This window comes from Drosophila arizonae, chromosome 3 (genome assembly GCF_054131065.1).
Source record: "Drosophila arizonae isolate 15081-1271.41 chromosome 3, UAZ_ARI_1.0, whole genome shotgun sequence".
NCBI lineage: Eukaryota > Metazoa > Arthropoda > Insecta > Diptera > Drosophilidae > Drosophila > Drosophila arizonae.
The window spans coordinates 26,699,044-26,718,772 of NC_142923.1; the positions used below are offsets into that span (position 1 = coordinate 26,699,044).

Here is a 19,729-nt window from a genome sequence, read left to right on the forward strand (position 1 = left end):
GATGCGCTCCTGCTTGCACACCATGAAATATATGGACATATCAGTGTGTGTGTGGCTAGAGAGCAATACTCTGACTCTAGCTCGAAATATTGTCTCAGAGGCAGGTCAGCAATAACTAGATGAAAGCGTTGCTCAGTCTTAAATAGATAGCGATTGTTAATAGTTTATAAAACTAATAAGCACAACCTTTCTATTATCATTCTTATCTATATCTATAATGGTAGAGATGTGACTTTCAACTCAGACCGATTTCGCTTCAGTGTTTTTCTGTGCTTTGACATATGCTTTAAATATTTATAAAATTAATTCTCAATTATTAGCTTATTAATGAGTTTTCCTTATTTTTCTTTGCAGGTAATTTTATTGAAGATATGTTTGTCAAAATTTTACATATTCAGGTTCAGTATAATATTAAAATAAAAAAAATATATAATTTATTTATATATATATAAATAAAAAAAAAAAATTCAAATATATATATTATATTAAAAAGTCATTATCATTATAATTTTATTTATTTTATATCATATATTTATAATAATTAATGTAATTTTATATAATTATGAATGTTGAATCTTTGCTGTTCAATATTTATAAAATATCTAAGTTAATAGTTGACGTAATTCTACAAGATCTTGAAGGGAATAGCTGAAGTGTATTTCTTAAGAGACTAATTTAGAATTCTTGAAGCAGCAGAAAATACTCTTATGTGTGTCTTCACAATCGAGCTTTGAATACGCCCTGAGGGCCTTGCTCAGAAGGCGATCTAGTTTAGTTAGCTGCTGCTCGCAGTCAGTTAAATTCCTGAGTTCCTGGCGATAGTGCAGCGTGCTTCTTCTTTGTGTGGTAAACAATTAGTTAGTTAATAGTAATAAGTGAATTCAGCTAAGTAGTATTATGAAAGAGTTCGGGCTAAATATTTAGTTATTGAATATGCAAGGAGATTTAAGGAGTTTTCTTTATGATGAGTTTTAATATGATCAGTATCAAAGGGGAAAAAATCATTAATTATCATATTGCAGCTCATCGATTTTTAGTCGGATAGCTGGTTTAAGTTTACTTGACATATGTAATACTGGATTTTTTAAATGTTGTTAAGCATAGACAAAATATAAATTTGTCTAGTGCAGTAAATATTGCACAGAAAGAAGTTTGCTGAAATTAATATTTAACTGCATTGTATCAATATATATTGTATATGTTCTCTCTTACCTTGAACAAATATAATCCCTCAAAAAAAAAAAAAAAAAAAAAAAAATTTAAATTTGATTCTTTTCTCTTTCAATTTATTTCTAATTTGTCACACAGAAGTTGGTTTCGAATTCAAACTCGTCAGTTCAAAGAAAATCTTGCCTTATTCATAGTAACGCAATTTTATTAGATTTTGTTGGCCTGTGTAATAGGAGCGCCCTGAAGTATAAAATGTAGCTATAAGCGCGTTCAACGCAAAGCTGAGTTGTGTCAACGGAAACTTGACTTTCTTGCTGATGATGGCACTCGAGATTATCTGTGCTTTAAGAATTAATTAAAAACTAATTTGTAAATTATGTTGGCGGTGTATGTTTGCCGATTGGTTGGATTCCGCAAGTCCTTTAAAGTTGGCCTGATTTGCAGCGAGAGAGTGAGAGAGAGAGAGAGCAGTTTGTTGCCACTTTTTGTGGCAAAGTTGTTGAGCTCAAAAGAAACGAAAGATGAAAAAAATGAGAAATTTTGTGTGATTAGCTCAAGTGGGCTTTGCAGCCTTAAATCAGTAAAACTGCTGCTGCTGCTGCAACAGAAGTTTATAATGATTTTGTTTTTTTTTTTTAGAGCTCGCAAAGGGTTTGGCTTGAGTTTTAATTACAAATCTACGCTCAAATTGCAGCTGCCACAACTGGCAGCAATTTATGCTTGCAATTGAGCACTGCATAAAGTTTTCAAGTGTTGCCAGGCAATTTTGCACTTGGCTTCATCTGCGGTCCCTTTCTGAGGTCAAAAAGTGTGCGGTCCCTGCAGTTGGTATGCGTTTGTGTGGGTGTGTGTGTGTGCGTGTCTGTGTTAACGTAGGTAAGCAAGCTTGGCTCAAAACGAGTTTCAGTTAAATTTTTGCCCAGTTTGTGAAGATTTGGCAAAAGTAATAGAACAATCTTTGCAACAGTTTGAAGAGACTCATTAAAAAAAAAAAAAGCTTGCAACTTGCAACTTGCCTCCGGTTTGATTACAAATTTCTACTTAAAAACAAATAAAAATATAGTAGCAAGTGCTGCAAACGAGTTAAACAAATTTTATAAAATTTGATTAAAATTAAAATGTAATATTAAAAAACTTTAAAGTTTCTGAAATGTATAATTAGATCATTTTTAATAATTAAATAAATAAAAAAGAAAAGCAAACAAGTAAGAAAGCTCTAGTCGAGACTGCTCGACTACGAGATCCCCTGAACCCTTGGAGCAATAGATATTTCAATAATTTTTCGCGTCTTTCAGCTTACACAAGAAACACGCACACACACACACACACACAGGCACGTACGCACACACAGGCACACATACACACACACGCATACAGACACACATACACACACACACGCATACACACACAAACGCATACACACACACATACACACACACATACACACACACATACACAAACACATACCCACACAAGCACCCACGCATAAACACGCATGGGCTGCAGTGTGCGCTTACTATGAGAACTTAATTGTTTAATAACTTTTTTTATGGACGTACGATCTTCATAAAACTTTCAGATTATGATTATAACATGGATATGCATGTAAAGTCTCTAGTATTTGAAATACGCTTTTTACAAAAGTGAGGGTGAGGGGGTGAATTTAAGGGTGGGGGGTAAATTTTAACAAAAACCGAAATTGTATAAATTGCATGTAAGCATACATTAAAAATTTGGAGACTCTAGCAATAAAGGTGTAGAAGATATAATTTTATAACTGGTTTTCGATAAGGTTTTTTATCGATAAAAAAGATCGGGATGAGTTATCGATTTTTAATGATAAACTTGATATGCGCGCTGTAATTACGGACATTTTAAAAAAAATTTGAAGTCTCTAGCTCTTATATCTTCTGAAATCGACGCGTTCATACATACGGACAGACGGACAGACGGACGGACGGACAGACGGACAGACGGACAGACGGACAGACAGACGGACAGGGCCAAATCAACTCAGCTCGTCGCCCTGATCAAGAATATATATACTTTGTGGGGTCTGCCACGCCTCCTTCTGCCTGTTACATACATTTCAACAAAACCATTATACCCTGATTTCCCATTGAAAATGGGTTCAGGGTATAAAAAGCCATAAATTTATTTCATTTCCAAAATGACTAAAAAATTTTAATTAAATTTAAGTTGTAATAAATATTTTCTATATAATTGGAACAAAATTATCTACAATATAATATAAGTTTCAACTGATATTAATTTTTATTCTATACGAAAATTGAAATTTAATTAAATATTAATATTGCTTCTATGTAGAAAATATTTTCATTATTTATAATAAATTAAAAAAAAATATATAAAAAAAAATTAAAATTAAAAAATTAAAACAATTTAAATAAAAAAATAAACAAAACTAAAATATTAAGATTCATACAAATATCTCTGATTAATGCAGTAATATTTATGTATAATTGTTAGAAAAATTCTTTATATTTTTTTTTACAAAAAATTAAATTTTTTTTATTTTGCTAAAAAAAGTTTAATTTTTTGTAAAAAAAAATATAAATTATAATAAATATTATTCGTTTTATTTATTTTATTATTATTCAAAGCATTTGCATTGTAAAATATTTGTTTTACAAATTTAAATATTTGATATACATGATTATAATTTCTATATGTGATATATAAAATTGTATTCTAAAAGTTTAAATTCACATATACTTCAACTTGCAGTTTTGTTTGCAAGTGGAATCCAAGCGTCAGTCGCTGCAATCAATTAATTTTCAACCAGGCTCACTCAATTGAAATGAATTGTTGTTGAAGTTGAAACTTTAGCATAATTAGTCTATAAGCGTCGAGTTGAAATAAATTTATGCAGACTCATTCAGCTACCGCTGCGAGTTGATTAAATTTATATTTTAATAAATTTGCAACTATTATGCCTGGTCTGGCTGGAAAAGGCACAGTTGCTGATGTCATTGTCAGAAGTTTGGGCCATTAGCCCTGTTTTCTTGAGGGCGATGGTCTGTGCGGTCTTTATGATATTTCCAAAGCTTATTAGTTTTGAGCAAAAGTTTTGTATTCTATAGCGTCGGCTGCACTATCGCCGCACTCAAGCCATGTTTTCTCGGAAGTAGATATACACACAAATGTATAAATATATGTATATGTATAGATGACAGTATTTCTATGGCCGACAGCCATCGAGGAGTCAGTAATCATTATTGTTGTCTCGTCAACAGTCAGTCAGTCGGCTTGCTTCGGCTACAAGGACAAAGTTTTGATCCTCCAACCCGTATATTCATTCAAATTGTTTTGTATTTCGTGGGCGCGCCGAGCTCATGTTTTTGTTTGCCACTGCCAAAAGGTGGCGGCAATATGTTGAAACTATGTGTTTGCCAACAGTGAAGCAACAAAACTTTTTATCAACATTCATTCAACCCGAACCAAAATATTCCTTCCATGTTCCATTCTCTCCCTCTCTATCTTGACTGGGAACAAGCCAAGCCTCCTGGCACACACACCCACACACACACAATAGCTCTGCGAACCGGCCTGTGTTGTTAGTTTTTGGCCAAGTTGATAAAGTTTGCGCTGCAATGAAACCAGTTCATGGCTTAAGTTTTGCAGATGAGTTACTAATATGATAATAACATTTGCCCTGAATTGTGCGCATGTTTTATTAACAGCCACGAATACCAGTTACCAAATAATAATCAAATTGATTGAAAGCTTGAAGCGGTAAAAGTTCTGCCACTAACAGTGCATATGACAGCGCGCACAGTATTTTCCAATTAAAATAAAAATATAGGAAAATATAGAAAAACTTTGACAGCTGCACCTTTTGTGAACGCGTTCAAACTTCTAATTAGACATTTTTCTGCAATATTTTGTTCGAATAAGTTTTCTGACGTTTGAATGACAACAGTTCTTGCCATGACACGAAAAAATTAATAATAATAATAATGTTGAAAACTGATTTAAAAAAAATTCAATTGAAATTTGTTGGGAGATGTTAAAACTTAATGATGCATTGCATTTTATTAAATAGATATTAATTCTATTTTTGGCTTGCTGGCCTTATTATTTAAATGATATAATATACGCATTCCATACCTCAGCTGGGACATGTTAATTTAATGAACGAAAATAATGCTGTCTTACTTTTCTGCTTTCCAATATTTACATAGCTCGAAATTAATTTCATTTCATTTTAAGCTTCATAGAAGATTGAATATTTTCAATTTAAGTAAATTGCACTTGAAATTTTCTTCACACCTTCAAAATTCGCTTTATGTACTTATCTCTTTCTTCTTTCTATTTTTTGTCTGCACTGATTTGTGTATAAAACTGGCTTTGTATAATTTATTAGATTTTTTTTTTTTTTTTTTTTTTTTGTTTGGTAAATATTTTGTGAGCAGCATTTTGTGTGCCAGACAGGCTAGAAAATTTGCCATCTATATACATATATATGTAAGCTGTTCCATCTTCAGCAGACGACTGTTTATGATGTAATATTTTCATAAAATTGCGCCTTGGTTGTCTGGTCCTCTTACTGCTTCTGGTACTTTCTCTGGTATTCTTCAATATTTATGGTAGCAACTTTGGCTGAAAGCTTTCGCTGGCGTCTTTTGAGCTGCGTTTTGGCCATTGTTTTCGTTGTTTGAACAGCGCTTTTGCTATGCGGCTGACAGCTGCCTGCCAATAGTTGATTTTCACAATATACGTTTTCCACTTGATTTTCCCCTTGGTTGGCTCAACTTTACCAAAACTCCACCAAACTGGCGTCGACTGACTGCCTTTGTGCGAAAATTCCGTAGTCCTTTGGACCCCGCCGGCAACTCCTTTGCCAATCCATCCATCCATTGTTTGGCTGGTCTGTTTGCCAGAGACAGAGACTCGCATTGGCTCGGCTTGTTGGCCGGGCCGGGCCGGGCCAAAAATCAAACCAAATTTAATGTGTGCCAAAGTAACTGCATTTGCTTGATGGCAGCGTATCCCTGCCAAGGCTTTGACTCGACTGCAGCAGCAGAAGTTAAGGCAATTATATCATTGATAGTTAAAGCTCGCAGACATTTCAACTTTTGGCACTCACTTATGCTCTTTTATTGGAGCGAAGCGTTTGGCTGCTCGATGAATTAAATATTTATCACAGAGAAAGAGAGAGAGAATGCAAGAGAGAGAGAGAGAAATAAATGCCAATCATAATGAATAAATAAACAAACTTCCGTCAATGCTACTCGTAAATATAGTTCGATTCCCTGCAAGCTACAATTCACTCCATACTGAAGTCGACTATAAATCTTTCACAAAGTATATGAGAATATTTAAATTAAAAACTGATTTTAAAATTGAATATTGTTTTTTTTATTATGATTTTATTAAAATGAATTAAAGCTAAAATCTACTTGGTGTAATTTATTCCGATTGGTCAATAAGATAAAGCTTGTTAACAAAAATATTTTTTTACTTAAGATTAGACCACCACAGAAAGACAAAAGGGGGTTTTCCATATTTTTTATAAGAAAATATTTATTATTCGTTATTAAATAAAAATTTTTTTTGTTAAGCTCCTAAAATATAAAAATTAATTCAAAATATTCAATGATAATATATTATTAATAATAATAATTATAAAACTAATCTGTATATTTATATTTTATTTATATTTTATTTATTTAAATTATTATTATTATTTTTTTTTTTTCGCTTGCCATTCACAAACAAATGATAACATTTTTATAATATATATATTTTATTTTATATTTATTTATTTATTTTTTATCTAACTGAGAAATTTATTATCGATCAATTAAAAACTTGGCTTTTTACTACATTAAGAACTTATCTTAAGTAGCTTCTAGATTCTTGCAACTTTTGGCACGCTACTGCAAATGCAGTTCCAAAATTATTTTTTGTTTATTCGAGCTACAGTTCTATGCATAAATTTTTGCACTGCAATGTGTTTAACTTTGCATTTTATTTGTAATTTTCCGAAGAAATTCTATTTGTTTGCCTTTCTATGCAATTCTCAGATGTCGCACAGAATTTCTTCCCTCAAGTAATTCGATTGTGTGGCAATAAAATATGTTTCTTTAAATGCCATATGCATGATATTTTGTCCAAGTGGCAACCCAATACACCATATATATATATATATATATATATATATATATATGTGTGTATGTGCATGTCTACGTATGTGTATTTGTGCGTTTGATATTGCCTGGCAATCGCTAAACTTTTGTCTTACATTTTCATTTTTAGCACATACATAAATGTATGTATGTATGTATTTCGCTTGGAAAAAGTTGTGTGTAAATATTGATTACGCGCATATCACGTACGCTACTTGAGCGCTAAGATTTTCGCATTGCTCCCGCCCACCACGAAACACACACACGCACACGCATACAAATGCTTGCCGTATTGTAGAAAGAAGTACGCCCAAAGTGCTTAAGAGTATGAGTGCTCCACCTAGATGGGAACTTGAGCTTTGCTTGCTTGCGTGTGTATGGCTTAAGCTATGTATGTATGTATGTATTGCATATGTATATATGCGGCATGTGTGTGTGAGTGTGTGCTTGTGTGTGTCTGTGTCGTGTGGCACACGTCCTTGTGCTAGTTTCCAGAGTTGCCTGCTGCTGCTGTGGCTGTGGCAGCCTTTTGGTTGCCTTTTCGCTGACGACTGCCTTTTTGGCTGCCTGCCTGGGAAATTGAAAGTCGCTTCTGCCGCTGCTGGCAGAGGGAGAGAATGAGAGAGGAAGAGAGCGAGAAAGCAAGCGTTTGGTATTGAAGCTTCACTGCTTCAGTGGGGCGAGTGCGGCGGTAGACTTTTGCGAAAACATTTAACGTTCAGTTGAAGCTTCAGGACACGTGCTGCAACCATCAATTGAGCTGTTGTTTGCCATTTATTTACCTAGGCTGTGCCTCTGTCATGTGTTAAGTGCTAATTGGGTTAGCAGTGCGCTAGCTACTTTAGCTAACCTGACGCTCCTCCTGCTACTGCTCCTGCTGGTCTTTCTCCGTTCTTAGCCTCACTTTCTGCCTGCACTGCCTACTGTCTTAATTTGGCCAATAATTGGCACCACAATGTGCCGCTTGGCCAACTCTCTGGCTGCTTGATTAATTTTTAAAATTACCTAATGGCTAATGCCGCTAATTATATCAAAGTGTATCCACGTTCTGCTCGCATGTGGCAAGACTCTTCGTTGTCATCGTTGCCTACTCCTTGCTCTCATTTCTTCTTCTTTTTTTTTTTTTTACTCTGGCTAATTAAAGTTTTAAGTACTTAGCCATAGCAACATAAGCCAGCAGCTGTTTCTCTATTATTTTAAGCAGAAAAAAAGAAAAATTCTGTTAGCATGCTACGTAAATGTGTTTGCTGAAGATTTTAACTAATTAGTTTTAGCAGAGTAAAAAAAAAAAAAAAAAAAAAAAAAAAAAAAAAAAAACAAATAATAAAAAAAGAGATGTAGCTCAAGGCTCGTTTCCTTTTCGGGGCTTTTGTCAACATGCGTTGAGAGCTGCACATGAAATTGCTTTTCACAGAATGAAGTTTGCAAAGAAAAACTTTGCAATTTCAATATATGCTGAAAGAATTGTTTTCTTTTAATAAAAGTTAAAGAGAATATTTGTTTTAGCTTTTATTTTAGTTTAAAATGTAGTAAATCTATTTTTAATTTTTATTTTAGTTTAAAATGTAGTAAATCCATTTTTGTAAAGAACTAAAAAAAAGAGATTTGATATTGTTTTAATTTAAAATTTATAATAGTTTGTAATAATAAATAAAAATATATAAATAAAAATAAAAATTGAAAATAAATTAGAAGAATAAAATTAAAACTAATCAAATTATTCATATTTTTAATTTAAAGTCTATAATAACTGTTAAATAATATTTGAAAAAAAAAATAAATAAATAAATAAATAATAATAATTTAAATAAAAACAAGCAAACACATTTGACTGCTTTGAATTAATTAAATATTAGATAAATATTTTTTTGTATAATTTTTCATTTTATTTTGTATATTATTTTTTGTTTTAAATCGTATTTCGAGAGAATATTTAAGAATTTGTTCTTTAAACCACCTAAACAATTTTATACACGCGTCTGCAGGTCACAGATCGAGCCATTTAAAAATATTATACGCCCATTGGGACATGGCAAATATAAATTTTGAGTAAATTTGATAGCTTATGGATGTGATATGTACATGTCGATGTACATGTACCCATGCATATGTTACATATCTAATCTTATCTAAATAACAGAAACAAGTCAGCTTACACTTATCGAAGCTGTGCGGCGCAAAGCCAACAAGTTGGCTAAACATTCGATTTATACGCATTAATTCCATTGCTAACAAGTAAAAGCCAATGCTAAAAGCCTTTCACACGCACATACACTTACACACACATACTCACTCCGTGGCTGCTGTGTGGATAAAGGAGCTGCTTAGTCAACAAATTTTCAACAGAGTTCACTTGCAGTTGAGCTGGCATTAAACTATTGCCATACTATATTCATATTGTTGGTTTTGTTGGCTTTTCAAGACAAGTTGAGGCCTCTCGCTCTCGCTCTCCCCCTCTCTGTTGCTGTGCTTTTCCCACTGGTTCGCTGTCTGTCTGGTTAGTAGGCAGCCATTTGGCTTTTGGCCAGGCAGGCGCGTTGAATGCGCGTTGGCCTTTATCTGCCTTGCATATCAAATGGGGCGCTGCTGACGACAGGCTATCCGCAGCAGCAAGGACTAGTGACAGGACACCACACCACTTTATGGCATTTCTTTGGCAACATCTTGATAATGACCAGTGACCCCAATATGAGAAACGTGCAACACATGCGCGTCCTCCAACACACTTTCACTTCCTGCCGGGTAGGCGAGACGCCTCCATCACGCAGCAGCAGCAGCAGCAGTAACAACAACAACATCATTCTCTCTTGGCAACACTTTCTCTAAAAGCTGTGCTTGTGGTGGCATGTTGTTTGGGTTCCATTTCCTACATTTTGTTGTTGTTGTTGCTGTTGTTGCTGTGCTTTGCTTTTAATGCACATTTTTTCACACTAAACACGTGCATAAATCATGAGGACTTTTTTATTTCTTTTTTTTTTCTATTTTTTTCTATTTTTTATTTTGCTCAAGGCTAAGTGTGCTAGCCTGCAGATTTGCTTTGCGACTGCTCCGTAATGTCAGCTGGGGCATTGAGAGCGAGCAGCTCGACTTTGCCTTCTATGCAAAATGCATCAAATAATAATGCATAATGCAGCAGACTAGCACCAACAGCAGCTGCTGCTGCTGCTGTTGGTGTTGCTGCTGCTGCAGCAGGACACTTGTCCTGATTATGGCTTGTGCCACTGTGTAAAGTGTCGACCAAATGAAACCAGAGTCGCCTTGTTGGTGGTTGCAGCAGCAGCAGCAGCAGCAGCTGTTGCCATGTTGCAGCTGCATTTGCATTTCACTCAACCATCTGCCTCTCCCTCTCGCTCTCCAGCACTCTCCGTCTCTGTTCCTCTTGTCTGTTTGTTTTGACTGCTGCGACACGGGAGCCAAGCGCTTTGGCATTAAAATTTATGTTGAGCCTAAGACATTAAATTTTCTCATAGATTTTGTCAGTCCCACAGAGGGCCCACTCATTCTTCCTCTCTCTCTTTCTCTCTTTCTGTTTCTCTTTCCCTTTCCCTCCCATCATGCCTCTGCCTCTGTTGCTGATGTGTTTATCATTTTATTTATGCGCAAATGTTGTTGTTAATTAGCTTCGAGTTTATGCAACTGCATTGAGCTTTTTGGCTTTGGGGCTGGGAGTCTATTAAATGGGCTTTACAAAATTAGATATACAATTTATGACCTGATTGTTATGCTAAAACATCCCATAGAATTTCTATAGTAGTCACTCGAGGCGCACATTTGTCGTCATTTGAATTTATGAAATTTCTAAATTTTTTTATTTTTAACTTTCTTGAAGAAAGAATGGAATGTAATTTGGCGAAATTCGCATTTACAAAGTGAAGGACATATAAGGAATATTTTAAATGTATATAATAATGGATAAATATCGAAATAAACACATGTTTATGTACATAAACAAGGATAAAAAAATTCAAAATAAATACATTATTGTGTATATAAATAAGGAACAAAAAATGGAAAATGAATACGTTTTCTATAAAATTTTAATTAGTTAATGTATTTTGAGTTATTGTTTTATTAGTTTGCTTTCAGTTTATATTTTTCAAATATATGTGAATGCATTATTATATATATTTTCTTGTTCGATTATTATTTTTCTAATTGAATTTAATTTATATTATTTTTTTTTAAGAGTGCACTTTAAATTATATATATAATATATAACATTAATAAAATATAATATATTTAACCTTTGGAAAACTTTTTTAAAATTTTCTTATATCATAATATTGTTAAAAAAAAATAGTTTTGTATATAATTCTGTTTTTTTTTTATTTTATTTTATTTATTTTTTTAAAAAAATATTTAATGTTTTTTAAATATATTTTTTTATTTTTATTTATTTATTTTTTGTTATTCACATTTTAATATATGAATACATTTTATTTTGTATGCTTTTATATATTATCTATATTTTTCCAATGAAAACGAGGCAAACGCATTTATTTAATCTTTGATCTGAAGAGTAATTAAAATTTAATAAATTCCGAGATACTCGATAATTTATGTAGCTTTTACAATTCTTAAACTGGTCTGGTCATCTCTAGTTAGCAACGAGTCTCTAATTGGGAATGTTCACTGTATTCACGTCGTTAGCCTCTGTTGCCTTTGATCCTGGTGACATTCCCCTTGAGCTGGCATTTAAATCATTCTGCCAATTGACTTATTTGGTACCGTTAGATGCTTGTTTGAGAATTGGTGGGTGGACATTGAGTTCTCTGCTGTTGCTGCTGCTGCTGCTGATGCTGTCTGCCCCCTGCTTTCAAGCGCCTAGCTTAAGGCATAACTCTTGCCACAACTGGCAGCTGGCAGCAGCAGCAATAGTAGAAGCAGAAGCTGAAGCTTCTTCTCACTGCTACACAGATATTTACGCCCCAAAAAGCTGGCAATAAAATGCGCCCATCGCCAGAGGAGCGATGCGGGCCACGCCCACAACGGAGAGGGAGAGAGAGCTGCCTTTCAATTTCAGTTGGAAAAATACACACACACACACATACGCACACACATTTTTGCATTGCAAGGCGCAGGCAATAAGGAACGGAAGACCGGGTAGGCGGGAGGCGTGTCGGGTTTGAGAATTGCAAATGGAATGGCGCAATGCAATGACGACACTCTGCAATTGTTTGCACTTGCTCCATATTCGTTATGCATGCCCTAACACAGGGCTTTACAGCTATGCGAAAAAAAAAAAAATAATAATCGAAAAAATATTAGAAAATTGTTATAGAATAAATAATAAATATATTTTTAAATATATATAAAATGGCATCACTTAAAATTTTTATACATATGTAGTGTATTTAAGTTTTTGTTATAGACGATCCTTTTCCTCTTCCTCTTTTTTATTTTTATTTTTTATACCCTGAACCCACTTTCAATGGGAAATCGGGGTATAATGTTTTTGTTGAAATGTATGTAACAGGCAGAAGGAGGCGTGGCAGACCCTACAAAGTATATACATATATTCTTGATCAGGGCGACGAGCTGAGTTATGATGCTACTACAGCTAATTGTGAATGATTTTTAATTTTTTCAAATTTCTCAAATATTTAATATAATATGTAGATTATATGCTGAAAGTTTCATTAAATTCCGTTCAGTCAAAAATTAATAAAAAATAATCAAATATTTGGCCAATTAAAAAACACACGTGCAGCAGCTTCAACAGTATCGTATGCGTGTGCACGCATACATTCAAACTTCTAGAACATTCTTTGAATCACATCAGCGGTTAGTTTGGTTTAGTTTTGATAGAGGGCGCTGCAGCAGTGAATGTATTTCAATTTTGCCAAAGCTGCTTTCGAAAGTGAGGTGGCGTAGTGAGTAGCTGCGTGACGCTCGATCGAGAGGTCGCGGGCTCGAATCCCGAGCGATGCAAGTGATGTTCATTTTTTTAATTCTTTCAAAATATTTATATATTTTATTAAATGAGTTTTGTATATCATTTCTATTTTTAAATACATCGAAATTGAAATTTTAGCCATATTAAATGGGCATTTTTATTAGTTGGGTTCAGGGTAGCACCTAGTCGGGCACTCTCGACTAGAGTTTTCTTACTTGTTTTAGAGTTGGCCTTTTGTGCCTTTGGGAGGCAACTGCTGCAATTTGCGCGTTCGGCCTTTGTCGTACGTGAAAAAAAGTTAAAAAAAAAAAAAACAAACTAGAAATAAAACTGTGCACAACTCACCTACGAGTGGTTGGCGCACAAGGGGGCGTGTGCCTTGCTTTGTGGTGCATTTAGTGCACAAATTTGCAGCTTTCCTTAGGCAGCGACTCATATATTACTTATTTGCACCACGAACTGGCCTTTAAACAAATTGCATAAACATTTGTTACCCAACTAAAGCAGTTTTTATGCTCTTACACACAAACACACATACATACATATATCTATGTGTGTGTGTGTGTAGGGTTGAGCAGTGAAAAATTGCATTTTTATAGCCGTCGCGCTCTGCTTTTACGTTCTTAAGTCCATTTTATACCTGTTGTTTATTTATGGCCTTCCTTTTCGTCTACCAAATGCGAAAAAATAAGGTAAAGAAAATCCTATTCGGTTGCCCTTTCTGTTGTTGTTGTAGTCCTTGTTTTCCCTTTGTGGCGGCAAATGAATATTTGAAAACGAAAAACCTCTGCGGCTGCTCTTTTTTATTTGCTCTTTGGGTATTTTAGGATTGGCCTAGATAGGAGGCCTATGCTGGATATGTAACTTTTTTTTTTTAAATAACTATTTGCGGTTTCATCTTTGGGAAGAGGAACTATAACTGTAATGCTGTATGATTTAAATAAAAATTTAAAGAAAGGGAAACAAAATAGTTTGTAGAATTTATGTTGAAAAATATGCTTTCTTGTTTATAATGAAAATAAAAAAGAAAAAAATAATAAATAAATAAAATAATAATAATAATTATATATCCTTATAAAATATTTATAATATTAATATATAAAAAGCAACAAATAAATTAAAAAAAAAAATGTTGAAAAAATATAGAGAAAGAAAACCTGAAATTTTTTCTAGCACCTTATATTATTTTTTGATTATTTACAATATACAGTGGAACGACGCTCAAGGTACCGAGAATTTTACGTCGCTCTACCGGAAGGACGCTTTAACCAAAAGAAGCAATAAAATATTTTTTTCTTTTTTTTAACGATTGCCTTGTTCGTAATAGGTATTCACATAACACAATTGAATTTTTAATAAAAAAAAATCTATTTATATATATATATTTATATATGCAGTCGAGTTTCGACAATTCGAAATAGTAAGATCAAATGTTTTTCTATTTTTACAGAAATTCAAACTATCGATACTTACCTATCAAAAACGAATTTGTTTCAAGGGGATATATTTTTTTTTTTTGATTTATCGCGATTTGTTAGTAAACGGGGTACAAATTATCGAGACTTGACTGTAATTATAATTCTTGCTTTATTTGAATTAAAGAAATTGTAGTCTAATCATTTTGTTTTCCTTCTTTTTCTTTATAGGTAAGCTGTGCGCTGCGTGATGGAGGCTTAACCCAACCTTCAATAGTATATATCGTGTGGTGACTTAAAAAAATATATAAAATAATTTTAAATGCAAACACTAAATTCTGTTTGTCCCTTTGGGTTAATAGCAAAATATCTAAGTACATATGTATATGCCCTTAACGATTTTATTTATTACGTATAATAAAAGCTAAAATCAACTATAAATTTTATCTTCTTGATTATATTTTTTGATTTTATTAATTTAGTTAAGATAGATCCTAATATGCATAGCTGAAATTTCAATTTGCGCTAACGCAAGCGCACAATATTTAAGAGTTCCCATGGGATTCGCCAGTGGATAAGCAAAATTAAGTGAGTAACAAATTGAAGCAACAACAAGATTGTGGCCTGATCGATGGCCAAAAGCCATTCATTTAAAGGACATCATAATCAAATTTCAAAAGACAAACGGGAGGGTAAACAGCAAGCTGTCAGAGTATATGCGCAGTAGATGATATATACACATATATATAAGTATGTATGTGTGTCTCTGTATATACGGGCAAAAATTATTTATTAATTACTCACACTCGCTTTTGCAGATGCTGTGCGGCAATTAAATCAATATGAAGAGCTACAAAATGAAGGCATGAATAATTGATTTCATTTGCCATGTTCGCCTCAAAGCCACAGTCGAATTCCGGCTGCGTTGCGGGTTACGCTTCGATATTATTTAAATGTTTTTTAACTTTTGACTTGGTCAAAAAGAGAAAGGCTGTGCCATTTGCATGTTCAGTGATTAAAGACAGAAAAACGAAATATACTAGAATGTAGCATGATAATCGTAAATATTGAATATTTAATATCAACATAGTTTCTCTATGACAGTTGTAATCCATTTGAGTGGGGCGCAAAAGTTTTATTATATTTTGTATTTTGACAAAGAGAGGTCAGAGAGTCAATTGAGTCGGCTATTGATAATGACTGAAAGTTATTTGTGCTTTCAAGACTTATAAGACTGATTATGCTCCTATATACCATTTTTATCAGTAGGAAATCTGCAGCAATAGTGCATTTTTACAATAATAATATACCCAAAACATTAATAAATTAATTTAAATATTTGCCTATATTTTGTTTTATTTAATATGTTCTTAAACCATTCAAAATTACATTTATCATTGAGAAAGAACTGCCTCTATACAAATGGTTAATGCAGCGTTTCATTTAAAATTACTTTATATTATAAAATATAATAATGTATATGAATATTTAAATATAGATATTCTGTGGTTTCAAATATTTGCTTTCGGTTTTCTATTTAAAATGCATCTTACAACATTAAATATAATTTAATTTAATATATATATATTTTTTTTCTTGTAATATATGCATTGATAATACAATAATTTAGAGCAGAGTCTATGCATTTATAAATTTTTCTTTATTTTGGTTTTCCAAGTCATTAAACTAATTTAAAAGATATGTATATTTATTATTCAACTCAAATTTATAGCTAGGTTCGATGCAAATATTTTTCCATATATATCTAGCTAGGTTCGATGCAAATATTTTTCCATATATATATATATATATATATATATATATATATATATATATATATATATATATATATAATATACATACTATTTAATTTATTTATTTATTTTTAATTTATTTATTTAATTTATATAATATTTCAATTACGCACTTTCTCAACACAAATTCAAACTGACTTCACAACTAATAACAAATTTTGTTCACTTTACAATTGATGCGAAAATTGATAATTATATTATGAAAATAATTGATTAAAATATCAGAAATTTATTAAAAAGTTTGCTTGCATTTCAATGTTTATAATTATATTTGATTGTTTATCAACTTGCATTTTCGCTCACATCGAGCTCTCGTTCTGTCTCGCTGTCCCCCCATAGAGCGCAAATGTGCTGCAAATATATAAATTATAAATTTATGTGTTAAATTTCGACGCGGCTTTGTCGCTGCCAGCGGCATCCATTTTGACATTATGAATTTATGCGAAGTCTGGAAAAAAACCTACATACAAATAGATGTATATATTTATGTATATGCTGTATATACGAGTATATATATATATATATGTACATTTGTATGTATATAGTCACTTGTGTACTTGTATATTTTATGGCATATTTTCAGAGCATTTGTGTCCTCAAAAACTGTTTGTGTGTGTGTGTGTGTGTGTGTGTGCTTGTGGCATATATTGCAAATAGATGCATGAAACGACATGTGATCCAATATGAAATATACTCGCACAATATGAAATATACAGACACAGACACAGGCCCAGGCACAGAGTGGTCTGACAGTTGCACGCTTTGTCGCTCTGTCTAACTGACTTATGCGTCATTCGCCGCAAAAATGGCAAATGCGCCCGGGTTGGGGCTAGGACTGGGCCGGTTGGCTCGGCCCTGGGCCCACCATGCACCCTACTGTTGCTTGTTTGTCTGTCACACAGTTTGACACTTGCAGCTTGAAAAAGCTACGATGGGACTTTTCTATAAAAAGTTATTATTATTTTTTAAAAACGTTCATTTTTATTATTAAATTTACTTTTTATGTTATTTAGAGTGCATGTTAAATGTGAATTTAATTGTATATAGGTCGTATCATCATCTGTGCAAATTTAATTGGTTTCATTTGCCAGCTGCTCCACACTATGCCCGTTATATCGGCGTCAACTTCGTTCGATTCATATACGCCATTCAGATTGCTATCAAAATAGATGTTGTTGAAAAATTACCAGAAATTTGAGGGGAGAAACAGACAAAACTCACCTGTCCATGCACTTGTGGAACCACCAGCCCGATTTGTAGGCCATGGCGCACTCTTCATTCGTATCAGGCGTCGAGAATGTGGCATTAATGTGTGTGCTTAATGAATCGCCGGCATTGCCCGAATATGCACCGAGCACACTTAATGCATACGATGCAGCCGCATTATCGATTCGAAACTCGCTGTATTGTGCGTGTCGCACCTCATTGTCCTCATCCTTCAGGTATATAATTAGTTCGTGCGTGTGCCAGTTGGTCATGCGATGCAATTTCTCGAGTCCAATGAAAAACTCAGAGTGCAGATCACCGAATCCGCGGCGATATTCGATCCAGCTTCTATTGAAATTAACACTGCCATCCAGACGCCGCAATATGACAGTCCAGCCGCTGTCAGCCAAAATCGAGTCACACAACACCGGAAATGTATTGATGCCCGGCACTTTGATATCCTGTATATAGCTGCCCATTCCCGGCGAGCAGCTCGCAGCAAAAATTTTGTCAACTCCACACATTATGTAGGTAGTTTCGATTTGATTCACTGGTTTATGCAGATGTTTAATATGATTTATAGTTATATCTACGGGATTTCCATCGTGCAGCAAAGGTTCAATATGATCTACAAAATATTTCGACCACTTCGCTTCGATATCTTTGATTAATTTTTGCGTTCGCTCTGTGGCATTGACATCATCATCATTATTGACTTATTTTGAATTGTCGCTAAATAAGAATAACACAAATAAAATAAAAAGGAAAATACTAACACCATCTGAATCAGACATAATAATACGGAAGAGCTAGTTGAGAACGATCTACACTCGTTGAAATTCAATAATAAACTGAATCGACTTGGGCTCGCAATCTACTATTTATTCATTTCAATGCATTTATATATATGTATATGTATACTTAGTCTTATCAGCTGTTATGGTCTCAGCACTTGTTTATATATTGAATTTAAATTAAAATAAAATTAAAATTTAAAAAAATGTTTGTTCATCTCATTAATTTCACACTAATCTTAAAATATTTCTGGTATCATGTAATACTTTGTAGTGAAATATAATCTGGAGGAAAATCAATAAGAAATTCAATGAGAACTTTTAAATGGTTTTTAATAAAAGAATTTTAAAAATATTTTTGTGCTTAGTTATTACATATATCAAATGTCATATTATACATTATATTGAAATATTCTGTAGTATTTTAGTAATGTATTTTGTACGATTTCATCCCACTGTACCGTCACATCTCTGGCATTTTCTTTATTTGTTTACTCAACTTGTGTGACGGTAGCAACAAATAGCCAAGATGCTAACCGACAATTACAATCCCAGCACAATTTATTCATGTTTTGCAACCTTTCTTTGGGCATTAGACGACAATGACGATGACGACGGTGGCAGCTATTGTTTACAGTGGGGCGACAATGGCGCCGGCTCATTGAGTCTGACGAGTCAGTCACTCAGTCAGTCGGTCCGTCAGTCAGTTGGGTCTGAATGAATCATTCACATATATGGGGTCTGGCATTTGGCCTGCTTGACAACCGCCCAGACGCAGCTCCAGCGACTTCCATTTTCATCATAATAAAGTCTGTTGAAAGGAAATCGATATGCTGGTAACTTAATCATGGAATGAAGTCCACGTCAAGTTCTATTTTATATATAGTTCTACGCTGTTTCCGCGGGGTATATAGGATTTCTAAACATTTATTGCATGCATGTTTAACATGAATTTCTATTTTCGAGGTAATAAAAAATCAATTCGGATTAATTTTATTTAAATTTTGTTTGCACATGACTTCAAAGTTTACGTATCAAATAAATAAAAAAAAAACTCTTTTCATTTGAATACAATTGCACTTGAATTAATAAAAAGTAGTTAAAATATAATTTTTTATTTCCTAATTAAAAAAAAAAATTAAAATTAAATAAAAATTCCAACTCAATTACTAATAAGTTATAAATATAAAAAAATTTATTAATTATTTTTTATTATTATAATTTTTATATTTATTTTTATTTATTTTTTTTTTTTAATATTACAATTTTTATGAAAATACTT

General features: G+C 33.1%; 2 protein-coding genes across 6 annotated transcripts in view; one reads left to right on the top strand and one right to left on the bottom strand.

The window, feature by feature from the left end:
• kuz (zinc-dependent metalloprotease kuz) overlaps positions 1–19,729 on the top strand; it is a 187,551-nt gene that overhangs the window by 75,136 nt on the left and 92,686 nt on the right. The window contains exon 5 of one of the 5 annotated variants that reach the window (XR_016268915.1): positions 355–3,328. The exons of the other annotated variants lie outside the window; for them this stretch is intronic. The gene's annotated coding sequence lies outside the window, so the exon portion shown is untranslated. Of the gene's footprint in view, positions 1–354; positions 3,329–19,729 lie in introns of those variants that run through there. 5 annotated transcript variants of the gene reach the window in all.
• LOC108612111 (ficolin-2-like) lies at positions 17,400–18,514 on the bottom strand. Its single transcript, XM_018005012.2, has 3 exons — positions 18,446–18,514; positions 17,669–18,385; positions 17,400–17,604 (listed from the first exon to the last, which is right to left on the bottom strand). The coding sequence occupies exons 2-3, from the start codon at positions 18,175–18,177 to the stop codon at positions 17,481–17,483; spliced, it is 633 nt and encodes a 210-aa protein (XP_017860501.1). The 5' UTR covers positions 18,178–18,385; positions 18,446–18,514; the 3' UTR covers positions 17,400–17,480.